Source organism: Macaca fascicularis, chromosome 11 (assembly GCF_037993035.2).
Source record: "Macaca fascicularis isolate 582-1 chromosome 11, T2T-MFA8v1.1".
NCBI classification, from domain to species: Eukaryota; Metazoa; Chordata; class Mammalia; order Primates; family Cercopithecidae; genus Macaca; species Macaca fascicularis.
This window is the reverse complement of record NC_088385.1, coordinates 56,322,243-56,335,105: the sequence shown is the minus strand read 5'-3', so window position 1 is coordinate 56,335,105 and position 12,863 is coordinate 56,322,243. Positions and strand designations below refer to the sequence as shown.

At 40.6% G+C, this 12,863-nt stretch overlaps 1 protein-coding gene across 6 annotated transcripts in view; it reads right to left on the bottom strand.

Moving 5' to 3' along the window:
• SPATS2 (spermatogenesis associated serine rich 2) overlaps positions 1-12,863 on the bottom strand; it is a 169,502-nt gene that overhangs the window by 28,647 nt on the left and 127,992 nt on the right. For all 6 annotated transcript variants that reach the window (XR_012420217.1, XR_012420218.1, XM_015430882.4 and 3 more), the window contains 4 exons: positions 9,212-9,320; positions 8,061-8,110; positions 3,264-3,525; positions 1,319-1,495 (listed from right to left, as the gene is read on the bottom strand). Coding sequence is in view for 4 of the 6 variants with exons in the window: in XM_015430882.4 (XP_015286368.2) it covers positions 1,319-1,495; positions 3,264-3,525; positions 8,061-8,110; positions 9,212-9,320 (598 nt within the window). In the remaining 2 variants the exon portion in view is untranslated. The remainder of the gene's footprint in view (positions 1-1,318; positions 1,496-3,263; positions 3,526-8,060; positions 8,111-9,211; positions 9,321-12,863) is intronic.

The window sequence follows — 12,863 nt, the reverse complement described above, 5'->3', positions numbered from 1 at the left end:
AGTTCTATTTACCTTTCTATATTCACCAAACCCCAAATTACATATATAATTGATTGCTGGAAACATGGATCTAAAAAGTTTGTAACTATGCCAGGATATGTATTTTCAATTTTTTAATTTAAATTCTTCCTCATCTCAACTTGACTTTTTTTAAAGAATCTACCTAAAAGCTTTCAAGCCTTATGCATATATATATATATATATATATATATACTTTTTCATTTTTGCTTGATTGGATAGTCTCAAACTTGCTCATCTGCAGCAGGCTGAGGGCTACTAGAACAATGAAAAAGGGGAGTTTACCTAATTAAAATTTGGCTCATGTGCAATAAATAATTCCATAAAGAGCTACTGATTACAAGTGTCCTTTACATTTCTGTTTCATCTGTTTAGTGGAGTGGACCACCATGATTAGATGTATGAAACTCAGATATAGGAAACACAATCTATTATCTCTGTTTGCTGAATTATTGGCTGTTTATTTAAGTGATTATTGTAGTTTTTTTTTTAGCAAAGAGCTACCACCAGTCAATGCCACGTACTTAAGAGAAAATGATCTTACTTAAAGCTAGAGTCTGTCAGAGGACTCTAGCTCAGTAAGAGCACGAAGTTATGAAGAGGAGTGAAAATATTTCTTTAAAATGTCACTGTCGGCTGGGTGCAGTGGCTCATGCCTATAATCCCAGCACTTTGGGAGGCCGAGGCAGGCAGATCATGAGGTCAGGAGATTGAAACCATCCTGGCTAACACGGTGAAACCCCGTCTCTACTAAAAATACAAACAAATTAGCCAGGCATGGTGGCACTGGCCTGTAGTCCCAACTACTCGGGAGGCTGAGGGAGGAGAATGACATGAACCCGGCAGAACTGCAGTGAGATCGGACCACTGCACTCCAGCCTGGGCTATGGAGCAAGACTCAGTCTCAGGGGGATTTAAAAAAAGTCAATGTCAGAGAATGTAGAGCTTTTACTTGTTGCGTCAACCAGGAGATAAAAATGACAGAAATAGCACAAAAATGTTGCAATAAAGCAAATAAAGAAACAGGTTAACATTAGCAGATAAGTCATCCTGGCAGTAGAGTTTGACTTTAATTTACAAAACGGGTCGTCATAATTAGATTGTATGGCATTTAAACTACTATTCAGATTCCAACTGTGTACACAAAGGTAGGGGAAGGGCTGAGTAGTCAGTCACTGTCAGCAAAATGGAAAAAGTATTAACTGATGCCCTTCTGAAACCTTATTTATGGGAACAGAGATAATTTGCCCTCTTTAGCCAAAAACACAGATTTTCTCTCACAGGTGGGTCTCTGACTTACTTAGCTTTTTATTGGTGGAGAGGGGAACATCTTCCATCCCCATAGTTGAAAACTGAATTTCTGTGGTAGGTCTTGAGAGAGATTTGGCAGCATTCCTGGGTTGTTGAGAATTCTGAATACAGTGCGTAGTCAAAGACTTGGTCTCAAAATCAGAGACACCATTCTGCAGCATGGATCCTGTCCAAGAAAGAGCACAGTAATTTAGAGCACAATTTAGGAGTAAACCAATCATTCTTAAGTACACAAAGAAAACAGGTAAAAATGTTTGAGGCAAAACCATGCCTCTTAAAAGACTGTAAACAATATCAACTGATACGCTAGAATAAAGATCAGAATCAGCTGGCAGCTTCTGGCTTAGCCTTAAGTTCGAAATGAAGAGAAGAGTCTGTGGCAACACATCTTTAGATAGGGAGCTCAATCCCTGTGGCTCTCCGGCTTCTTTGTAGCTTGGTAGTTTCTCTGTAACTCTGGCACAAGGAATCAAAGAAGGTCAGTATCACCAAATTCTGCAAGACTCCATGTTAAGAAAAAAAGTTTTACACTCTCTCAAGGAAAGAAGAATTTTAAAAGCTTTATGGGCCAGGCATGGTGGCTCACACCAGTAATCCCAGTTATTCAGGAAGCTGACGCAGGAGGATCACTTGAGCCCAGGAGTTTAAGACCAGCTTGGGCAACATAGAGAGACTGGGTATCTCAAAACAAACAAACAAAAAATAACGTTCTAGGGGATAGAAGTGTAATAAGTTAGGAAGAGTTAGGAAATGAGAGGGAAGCTAGTTCAGAAAAAAATGGAAACCACTGGCTATTGTTGGTTTGAGTCAGTGCAATGTTTTTCTCTAACTCTTGTGTATGTGTGTATACTAATCAATAAAAGAACACCTAAACAGCACAGCATAAATCTTACATTGGCATTACACTACTAAAGCCAGGAGCAGCAGGGCAGGGGAACTGGATTAACAAGTAATTTTTAAAAAGAGAAATTTCCAGTATCTTACTAACCCTCAAAAAAATGGTTAACAAAGAAAGGTACAAGATATGTGAATTTACAACTAACACTAATCTTAATTCTTCACTAGAAAACAAATGTGAGACTATAAAAACCAACAGCCTAGCTCTCACAAAAGCTGGAATTATCATTATTATATATTTTTCATTGTGTTGGGTCTTAGAATAATATCAACATCATCATCTTTCTTAATAAGTCCACAATTTTTTAAAAACAAAGTCACCTTCCGTAGTCTCTAAATACTGAGGTATTTCTCTGCTATTAACTCACTTATGCCAGAAGCTGCAATTTTTTGAATTTTTGCATGAGTGGAAAAATCAGATCTTGATGATGACTTTGAGCAGCAGGATATGAATAATTCCCACATGCTTAGTGTTCCAATAATGGAACACTAAGGTTCAAGAGTTAAAATATAATGGAACAAGAATTGTATTTTTTCAGCTGGGCGTGGTGGCTCACACCTGTAATCCCAGCACTTTGGAAGGCTGAGGTGGGCGGATCACGCGGTCAGGAGATCAAGACCATCCTGGCTAACATAGTGAAACCCCATCTCTACTAAAAAAATACAAAAGATTAGCCAGGCGAAGTGGCGGGCGCCTGTAGTCCCAGCTACTCGGGAGGCTGAGGCAGGAGAATGGCGTGAACCTGGGAGGCGGAGCTTGCAGTGAGCTAAAATCACGCCACTGCACTTCAGCCTGGGCGACAGAGCGAGATTCTGTCTCAAAAAAAAAAAAAAAAAAATAATGGTATTTTTTCTAGGCCTTTGATAATTATAAAATGTGACTCACACTAAAAGTAACAAAAACTAAAAAGTAAAAAGACTAATCAGCCAGCACTGGATTAAAAAAAAAGACTAGATTTAATTGATCATTTTCTCAACGAGGAGACCCCTGTTTTTCAACTGAACACAACTTTTTCAAACTCTGTTAATAAACTCACCCATTCTATCCGGCGTATCTAGCATGGCAGACTCGGGATCCTCCAATTCTCTGGCATCTACTGAAAGTGTCTCCAAACCTTCACTGAGTGAGTCCATAGACTCACTGTCATTGATGGCACCATTGACATGGTAGCCATTCATACCACCTTTCTCTGAGGAAGGTGCAGACTGTTCCTCTTGAATGGAAACTGATTTGCTGGAATCTGGGATGCTGTTACTTGGCTGTGCGGCAGGTTTCGGTTTGTTTTTCTTCTTTTTGTTCTGAAGTTATTAAGAATTTGAAAAAGAGAAGAAAAAAAAACAGATTCCCCCACAACCTAGAGAGGTAACTCTAGCTACCCAAAGGTAACCAATGTTACCAATTTCTTGTATGTTCTTTCAGAAATTTAACATTTTCACATATGCTGAACTATTGCCTAAAATAAAATTTTACTATGTAAAATCCTATACTTTAGATAAACTCAAACACATAAATATAAAACATTTATTCACGACGAAACCCACCTTAAACAAAATCAGAAGATAAATTACAAAATGCAAAAAAAAAATGTGCAGCTTATATTCAAAAAGCTAAATATATAGAGTTCTCAGAAAAAGCAAAATAATCCCATAGAAAAAAATAGTATAAGCTGTAAGCATATGGAATGATATGCAACCTCAGTCTAATAAGAGATATACAAATTAAAACTGCACTGCAATGATCATTTTTCATCTATTAGTTTAGTAAAGGTCAAAAAGTATGTTAACACTGTAGAACTGATAAGGTTGATGGTATAGAGAAACAGCCATTTTCATGTATGGAGTGTAAGGTGATACTCTCCAAGACAATTTAGTAATGCTTATCAAAATTACAAATGCACATACTCTTTGACTAGCAATTCTACTTCTAGGAATTTATTCAAGATGAGAATAACACATATGCAAAGTGATTTCTATATATACACAAGGTTATTCATTGCAACATCACTATTAACACACAGGATTAGAAACAACCCAAATGTTGGTCAATAGGGGACTGCTTAAATAAATTGTGGCACATCCAAGCAGTAGGATGACTATGTATCCATAAAAACAAGAAAGCTCTTTATATATTGAGCCATGGAATAAGCTCCGAGATATATTACATGAAAAAAGGGGCCGGGCGCGGTGGCTCAAGCCTGTAATCCCAGCACTTTGGGAGGCCGAGACGGGCGGATCACGAGGTCAGGAGATCGAGACCATCCTGGCGAACACAGTGAAACCCCGTCTCTACTAAAAAAAAAAATACAAAAAACTAGCCGGGCGAGGTGGCGGGCGCCTGTAGTCCCAGCTACTCCGGAGGCTGAGGTAGGAGAATGGCGTGAATCTGGGAGGCGGAGCTTGCAGTGAGCTGAGATCCAGCCACAGCACTCCAGCCTGGGCGACAGAGCAAGACTCCATCTCAACCAAAAAAAAAAAAAAAAAAAGAAAAAAGAAAAAAGGAAGCAGGCAAAGAGGAGAATAGTCTTATTTACTTATATATGCATAAAATATCTTGAAAGATTTATAAGAAATTGAAAATACTGTTTGCCTTGGGGGTGGAGAACCAAATGGCTAGGGAACAGGGAAGGGATAAAGTGTTTCAGTGTCTTGGCTGGGTGCAGTGGCTCACGCCTGTAATCCCAACACTTTGGGAGGCCAAGACAGGCGAATCACCTGAGGTCAGGAGTTCGAGACTAGCCTGGCCAACATGATGAAACCCCATCTCTAATAAAATATGCAAAAATCAGTCAGATGTGGTGGCACATGCCTGTAATCCCATCTATTCGGGAGGCTGAGGCAGGAGAATTGCTTAAACCTGGGAGGTGGAGGGTGCAGTGAGCTGAGCTCATACCACTGCACTCCAGCCTGGGCAACAGAGCGACACTCCATCTCAAAAAAATATATACATATATATGTTTCAGCGTATTAACTCTTGTAGTTTTGAATTTTGAGCCACGTGAGTATATTACATAGGCAAATAGTAAAGTTAAAATAAACAAAAGTCCTTTACCTTTTGTTTTGTCAAACTTGTAGCTCCACTGGCAACACCTAATTCTATTCCTAAGGTTAGGCTGATAATAATTGAATCAATATTCCCCAAGTCTTTTCTGTGGCCCTCTCTAGCAGAAACATGACTGAACTCTAGATAAAACTTTTCTCCTTAACAGCTCTCATCTTTCTTTTTCTTTCCTTTTTTTTTTTGAGACGGAGTTTCACTCTTGTCACCCAGGCTGGAGTGCAATGGCGCAATCTCGGCTTACTGCAACCTCTGCCTCCCAGGTTCGAGTGGTTCTCCTGCCTCGGCCTCCTGAGTAGCTGGGATTACAGGCATGTGCCACCACGCCCAGCTAATTTTTTTGTATTTTTAGTAGAGATGGGGTTTCACCATGTTGGCCAGGCTGGTTTCAAACTCCTGACCTCCAGTGATCCACCCGCCTCGACTTCCCAAAATGTTGGGATTACAGGTGTGAGCCACCCTGCTCGGTCTCATCTTTCTTCTTACTTTCCCCCATGTGAACTGGCTAAGTTTTCATATCATTGGGTCATGTATATCATAACTATCCCACTCAGAGTCACATCCTATTGGACTAATCCCAACAGTTAAGTGGACTGGACTGGATTTATGCATTTGGGACTGCTAAACTGAAGCCATATTTCTTTCTCCAAATTTTAAGGAATGTCTGTGTCTCTTAACACACATCCTCTTCCAGCTCCATGCACATCTTATATCACTAATAACTTATAATCCTGGGCTAATAAATTAAGAAACTGGTGTTGGCTGGGTGCGGTGACTCATGCCTGTAATTCCAGCACTTTGGGAGGCTGAGGTGGGCAGATCACTTGGGGTCAGGCTTCGACACCTGCCCAGACAAAATGGTGAAACCCTGTCTCTACTAAAAAAATACAAATATTAGCCAGGCGTGGTGGCACACACCTATAGTCCTGACCTACGTAGGAGGCTGAGGCATGAGAATTGCTTGAACCCAGGAGGCGGAGGCTGCCGCGAGCCGAGATCGCACCACTGCACTCCAGCCTGGGCGACAGAGCAAAACTCCATCTCAACAAAACAAAAAAAAAAACGAAACTGGTGTTTTCCAGGACACTCACAGTTATCTATGTAGGTTGAAAGCAGCGCAAAGAAGCTAAACAAATATTCAAAACTACAGGTATGATGAGCTTCAGGAGAATCTGTGCAGTATTAGGTAACCCTTGGAAAAAATTCTCAAGGGTCACTGAGGCCAAGCCTGGTTTTTGTTCAAGACCTGACAGGACTCCTAAAAAGTGATATAAGAGTCATCAAGAAAGCATTTCAGAACTCCAGCACTGACTTAATAAAGAAAAGAACACCCCAAACAGATTTCACAGAGATACTTGATTAAAATCCATACTTCAAGCATTTCCTAAAGGGGTTACCTTTATGGTGCACAGCTGTGGGAAGAATTTTGAGACCAGCTGGTATCCTTTGGGAAAAGCATCTGATTTTAAGTAAATAAGGAGAAAGGAACGAGAACTAATATGTTAGGCATTGTATTATGTACTTGTATTTATTAGAGCTATCTTCCTATTTTAGAGATGAGCAAACTAAGGCACATAAATGTTAAGCAGTATCAGTCACAATGCCAGTAGACAGTGGAACAGGGTAGGAATCCAGTTCTGACTGACCCCATAGCCTGAGTGCCTTCTACCTCCCAAAGTGGAACATTGGACCCCTCTGCAAGGCACCTAATAGTTTTTTTTTCTTTTTTTTTTTTGAGATCGGGTCTCATCATGTTGCCCAGGCTGGTCTTGAACTCCTGGGCTCAAGTTATCCTCCCACCTCAGCCTCCCAAAGTGCTGGGATTACAGGCATGAGCCACTGTGCTTGGCCAGCACCTAATAGCTTTATGTCAAAGTTCATTAATATCAGGACTACAACCCAGTTTTCTGACCAAAAATCTGAACTGTTTTAACTGATTTATGATATGAATATGGTTGAAAACCACTCAATTAGATTGCTTTCTCTTGCTTTCCTTGATTTGCTCTCTTTTTCACCCCTGACTAGTAACTGCACCACAGCAAAGTCATTCTGTTTCCTGCCTTAAATCACATGGAGAGGACTGTGTGGTACTCTGTGAGACACAGCTATGTTTCAATGTCAAATTATATATATATATATATATATATATATATTTTTTTTTTTTTTTTTTTTGAGATGGAGTCTCACTGTCACCCAGGCTGGAGTGCAGTGGCCCGATCTCAGCTCACTGCAACTTGGTTATATTGTTTTGGAGACAGCTGCACATTACCCAAACACTAACATTATTTTTTTAAAAGATGAAGATAAAGAAAAACCTTACAGTATTCAAACCTGTGTATCCTATGCTGGCAGACTCAGGAAAATAAAAACAGGGAGACCTAACATGATGTTGTTATTCAAAGACGCAATAGCTTTAGATAGCTTTTCTCCAACAGGTTACATGCCTCCTGGGTTCAAGTTATTCTCCTGCCTCGCCCTCCTGAGTAACTGGGATTACAGGCACGTGCCACCACACCTAATTTTTTCTAGTTTTTAGTAGAGATGGGGCTTCATCATGTTGGCCAGGCTGGTCTTGAACCCCTGACCTCAAGTGATCCACCTGCTTTGGCCTCCCAAAGTGCTGGGATTACAGGTGTGAGCCACTGCACCTGGCCAAAGATGTTTTTTAACCAGGTAAACTGAAGATATGTATGTAAACCTTTTCTTTCAAATATTTTTGCAGAGCCTAAATTTAAAAAAATAATATAAACATCATGTTTTTAAATGTAATTCATTTTACCTTTTTCTTGCCTGTTACTGTCCATTCTTTGAGTACTTCACTGGCACTACCTGTAAGAGAAACCAGTTACAGATTTTGTCTCCTACCACACACACAGTAGTCAAGCAGGAGTCAGTGTCCTCCCATTTTGTAATTGCTGGAGAATTTACAAAGCTCCTAACAGGAAAAATTAAGGATCGGGTCTAGAGTAATATAATGAGATAATCATGCCATGCTTCCCTTTTGGAATACCTGCCTACTTAGAACCTCCTCTCCAAGTAATTTCCTCAGTAAGTTCTTCTAAGAAGAGACTAATGTAGCTGCGCCATTTTGAAGATTTTCTTATCTATACATCTTAGACCAAATACAAAGGGGATGGCACACTGGTTTTAGCCAAGTGTGCCATCCTTTCCCCTCCAGTTACACACCACCTTGGCTATATAGTTTTGGAGACAGCTGCACATTACCCAAACACTAACATTATTTTTTAAGAAGATGAAAATAAAGAAAAACCTTATAGTATTCAAACCTGTGTATCCTATGCTGGCAGACTCAGGAAAATAAAAACAGGGAGACCTGACCTGATATTGTTATTCAAAGACACATAGCTTTAGATAGTTTTTCTCCAACAGGTTACATGGAAGGAATTTTATAAAACACTTCTCAATGCTATAAATCTGAAGGGTTGACTAAGCCTGCCATTCTTCTACATATTAGATAAGGAAATTCAAACCCACACATTTGAGTCACTTGCCACAGCCAAACTAATAATATTAGAATCCTCAAGACAATACTGAGTCCTTGAATTTGCCATCTGTTGGTGAGCCACTGAATCACTACTTTGTTTTTAAGAGTCTCTTAAATTCTTATTTAACCCAACTCCAATCAAGTCCCTTATACCACCGGCCACATGATTTCCTCTTAAATGCCATTAGAGAACATTTAGCGCAAAACAATGGAATTTTCTCAGCTTGCCTCTTACTATAGACACCACATAGCTTATTTCAGCTTCTAGGGCTGAAAGAGGTATTGTCAAATGTCATGGTATGTTATGTTTTCATGGGGTCTGCTATATCATCTATGAATTACTGGATTGCTGAGTGTTATAAAAGTCTGAAGCAAATTCTATTTGAACAAATATAAATTTATTTTTAAAACTAAGTCAGGATTACCTTCCATGAATGCTTGTACTGTTTTGTCCACACAGTTATCAAAGTGCTGCAAAACCAGGATGATTTCATTGTTGCTCTTATTGGGAACTATTGCACGTACCGCATTTATCTGGAAAAGATGGCGGGGTCGTTTAATTCTAACATTAGTAGGTCACTAGGCAGCTGAGGCCTATACAGAGAATAACGAAAAGAGTGATATTTCATTTTAAACAATATGTATCACTCTTTAGCATCAGCGACAGTACATACAACCATCTCACTGGGAATTATTAATAGATGACTGATACCAGCATGTGAAAAATTAATTTCAAAACTTAGAAATGCAGAACATTGCTAGAAATAGAAGTTATATGCTAGATTTCATATAAAGAAAAGGTGGTTTAATTTCGGTATCAGGTATTAATGTAGCATCAACATTTCCTCATTTTTAGCATACTGTAGAGAAAGGTGGAAAGTTAAATGAACTAGCAACAAAAACAACTTATATTTTTGTGTAAGATTTTTTGAAATATATTTTACCTTGTATCGTTTAATTGTAAAATAAAGATAATTTATACAAACAATTTAAATTATAAACTATTTCAGGCATATAAAACATAATTAACACGCACTCCATGACACTGAGTTTACTAAAACAAAATAAATATAATTGAAGCCCCCATGAACACCTAGTAAGTCCTATTTCCCTTCTTCGTCTCACTAGAGATTTCTACCCTGAACTTGGTATTATTTCCATAAGTGCTTTGGCATTTTTATGATATGTGCATATATCCATAGGTAATATACACTATTATTTTGCATTACATAAATACATAAAAATATTATATCATATATCGTATGTATTTATCTTCAATTTATATTTTGCACATAGCATTATTTTTTTAGATTTTTTCCATGTTGATAAATGCATCTCTTATTTATTTATTTTGAGACAGTCTCACTCTGTCACCCAGGCTGGAGTGCAGTGGCATGATCTCAGCTATCTGCAACCTCCAGCTCCCAGGTTCAAGCGATTCTTGCGCCCCAGCCTCCTGAGTAGCCAGGATTACAGGCATGCACCATCATGCCCAGTTAATTTTTGTATTTTTAGTAGAGATGGGGTTTTGCTGTTGGCCAGGCTGGTCTCAAACTCTTGGCCTCAAGTGATCTACCTGCCTCTGCCTCCTAAAGTGCTGGGATTACAGGCCTTGAGCCACCATACCTGGCCTGTATTTCATATTTTTTGAGACTAAAAATATATGGCTGGGCACGGTGGCTAATGTCTGTAATCCCAGCACTTTGGGGAGGCTGAGGTGAGCAGATCACAAGATCAGGAGTTCAAGACCAGCCTGACCAACACGGAAAAACCCTGTCTCTACAAAAATTAGCTGGGCATGGCGGCGCACGCCTGTAATCCCAGATACTCAGGAGGTTGAGGCAGGAGAATCGCTTGAACCTGGGAGGTGGAGGTTGCAGTGAGCCGAGATCGCGCCATTGCACTCCAGCCTAGGCAACAGAGAAAGACTCCATCTCAATTTAAAAAAAAAAAAAGGCCCGGCGCGGTGGCTCAAGCCTGTAATCCCAGCACTTTGGGAGGCTGAGGTGGGTGGATCACGAGGTCAGGAGATCGAGACCATCCTGGCTAACACGGTGAAACCCCGTCTCTACTAAAAATACAAAAAACTAGCTGTGCGTGGTGGCGGGCGCCTGTAGTCCCAGCTACTCGGAGGCTGAGGCAGGAGAATGGCATGAACCCGAGAGGTGGAGCTTGCAGTGAGCCGAGATCGGGCCACTGCACTCCAGCCTGGGCCACACAGCGAGATTCCATCTCAAAAAATAAAAATAAAAATAAAAAAAAATAAAAATAAAAAAAGGTCCAGGTGCAGTGGCTCATGCCTGTAATCCCAGCACTTTGGGAGACCCAGGCGGGTGGACCATGAGGTCAGGAGTTCGAGATCAGCCTGGTAAACATGGTGAAACCCCGTCTCTACTAAAAATACAAAAGTTAGCTGGGTGTGGTGGCGCACACCTGTAATCCCAGCTATTCTGGAGGCTGAGGCAGGAGAACTGCTTGAAACCAGAAGGCAGAGGTTGCCATGAGCCAAGATTGTGCCACTGCACTCCTACCTGGGCGAAAGAGCAAAACTCAGTCTCAAAAAAAAAAAGAAAGAAAAAAATACACACACACACATACACACGCATACAAAATTTACAATAATTGTATATTTTGTTTTCATGTTTATATATCCATTTTATATCCAGCAACCTTGATGAACTCTTATTAGTCCTATTAATTTGTTGCTTTCTTGGATTTTCTATGTAGATAACTGTATTGCCTATAGATAACAGAAGGGGTTTCATTTGTTTTTTGAGACAGGGTCTCACTGTGTCACTCAGGCTGCAGTGCAGTAGTGCATTCATAGCTCACTGCAATACTTAACTTCTGGGCTCAAGCGATGCTCCCACCTCAGCCTCCTGAATAGCTGGGACTACAGGCAGGTGCCACCAGGCCTGGCTATAAATATTTTTTGTAGAGATGGGGGTCCCCTTATGTTGCCCAGGCTGGTCTTGAACTCCTGGCCTCAAGTGATCGTCCTGCCTCAGCCTCCCAAAGTGCTGGGATCACAGGCATGAGTCACTGCCCCAGCCAAATAACAGCAGTTTTTTTCTGCCTTTCCAATTCTTTTTTTTTTTTGAGACGGAGTCTTGCTGTGTCGCCCAGGCTGGAGTGCAGTGGCCGGATCTCAGCTCACTGCAAGCTCCGCCTCCCGGGTTCACGCCATTCTCCTGCCTCAGCCTCCCGAGTAGCTGGGACTACAGACGCCCGTCACCTCGCCCGGCTAGTTTTTTGTATTTTTTTTTAGTAGAGATGGGGTTTCAGCATGTTAGCCAGGATGGTCTCGATCTCCTGACCTTGTGATCCACCCGTCTCGGCCTCCCAAAGTGCTGGGGTTACAGCCTTGAGCCACCGTGCCCGGCCATGCCTTTCCAATTCTTACAATTTTTATTTCTTGTCTTACTGCAGAATGCAAAATTAATTATTTCTCAAAGAAGCTCTGGTTCCTTTTAATGAGGAATGGTAGTTAGAAACCAGTATCTAGGAGCGGCCAGGAGCAGTGGCTCACACCTGTAATCCCAACAATTTGGGCAGCAGAGGTGGGCAGATGCCGAGGTGGGTGGATCACAAGGTCAGAAGATCAAGACCATCCTGGCTAACACTGTGAAACCCCGTCTCTCCTAAAAATACAAACAAATTAGCCAGGTGTGGTGGCGGACACCTGTAGTCTCAGCTACTCGGGAGGCTGAGGGAGGAGAGTGGTGTGAACCTGGGAGGCGGAGCTTGCACTGAGTCGAGATCATGCCACTGAACTCCAGCTTAGGTGACAGAGTGAGACTCTGATTCCGTCTCAAAAAAAAAAAAAAAAAAAGACAAATCAGTATCTAGGAGCTAGGTGTGCTTATCACTATTGTGGAGTCATTGTTTTTAGACACTTTCGTGGATCAATCTAGGAGATTTTTTTTTGTCAAATAATGAGCTCACATTGACATCTTCAATTCAAATGTACTATTAAAAGATCTTTTCTCATCTTATTTTAAACATGTATCTCTTCTCTCTTAACCAAAAGTTCTAGTTCCTAAAAACATTATTTTATAATTTGCTTTATTTTATAAT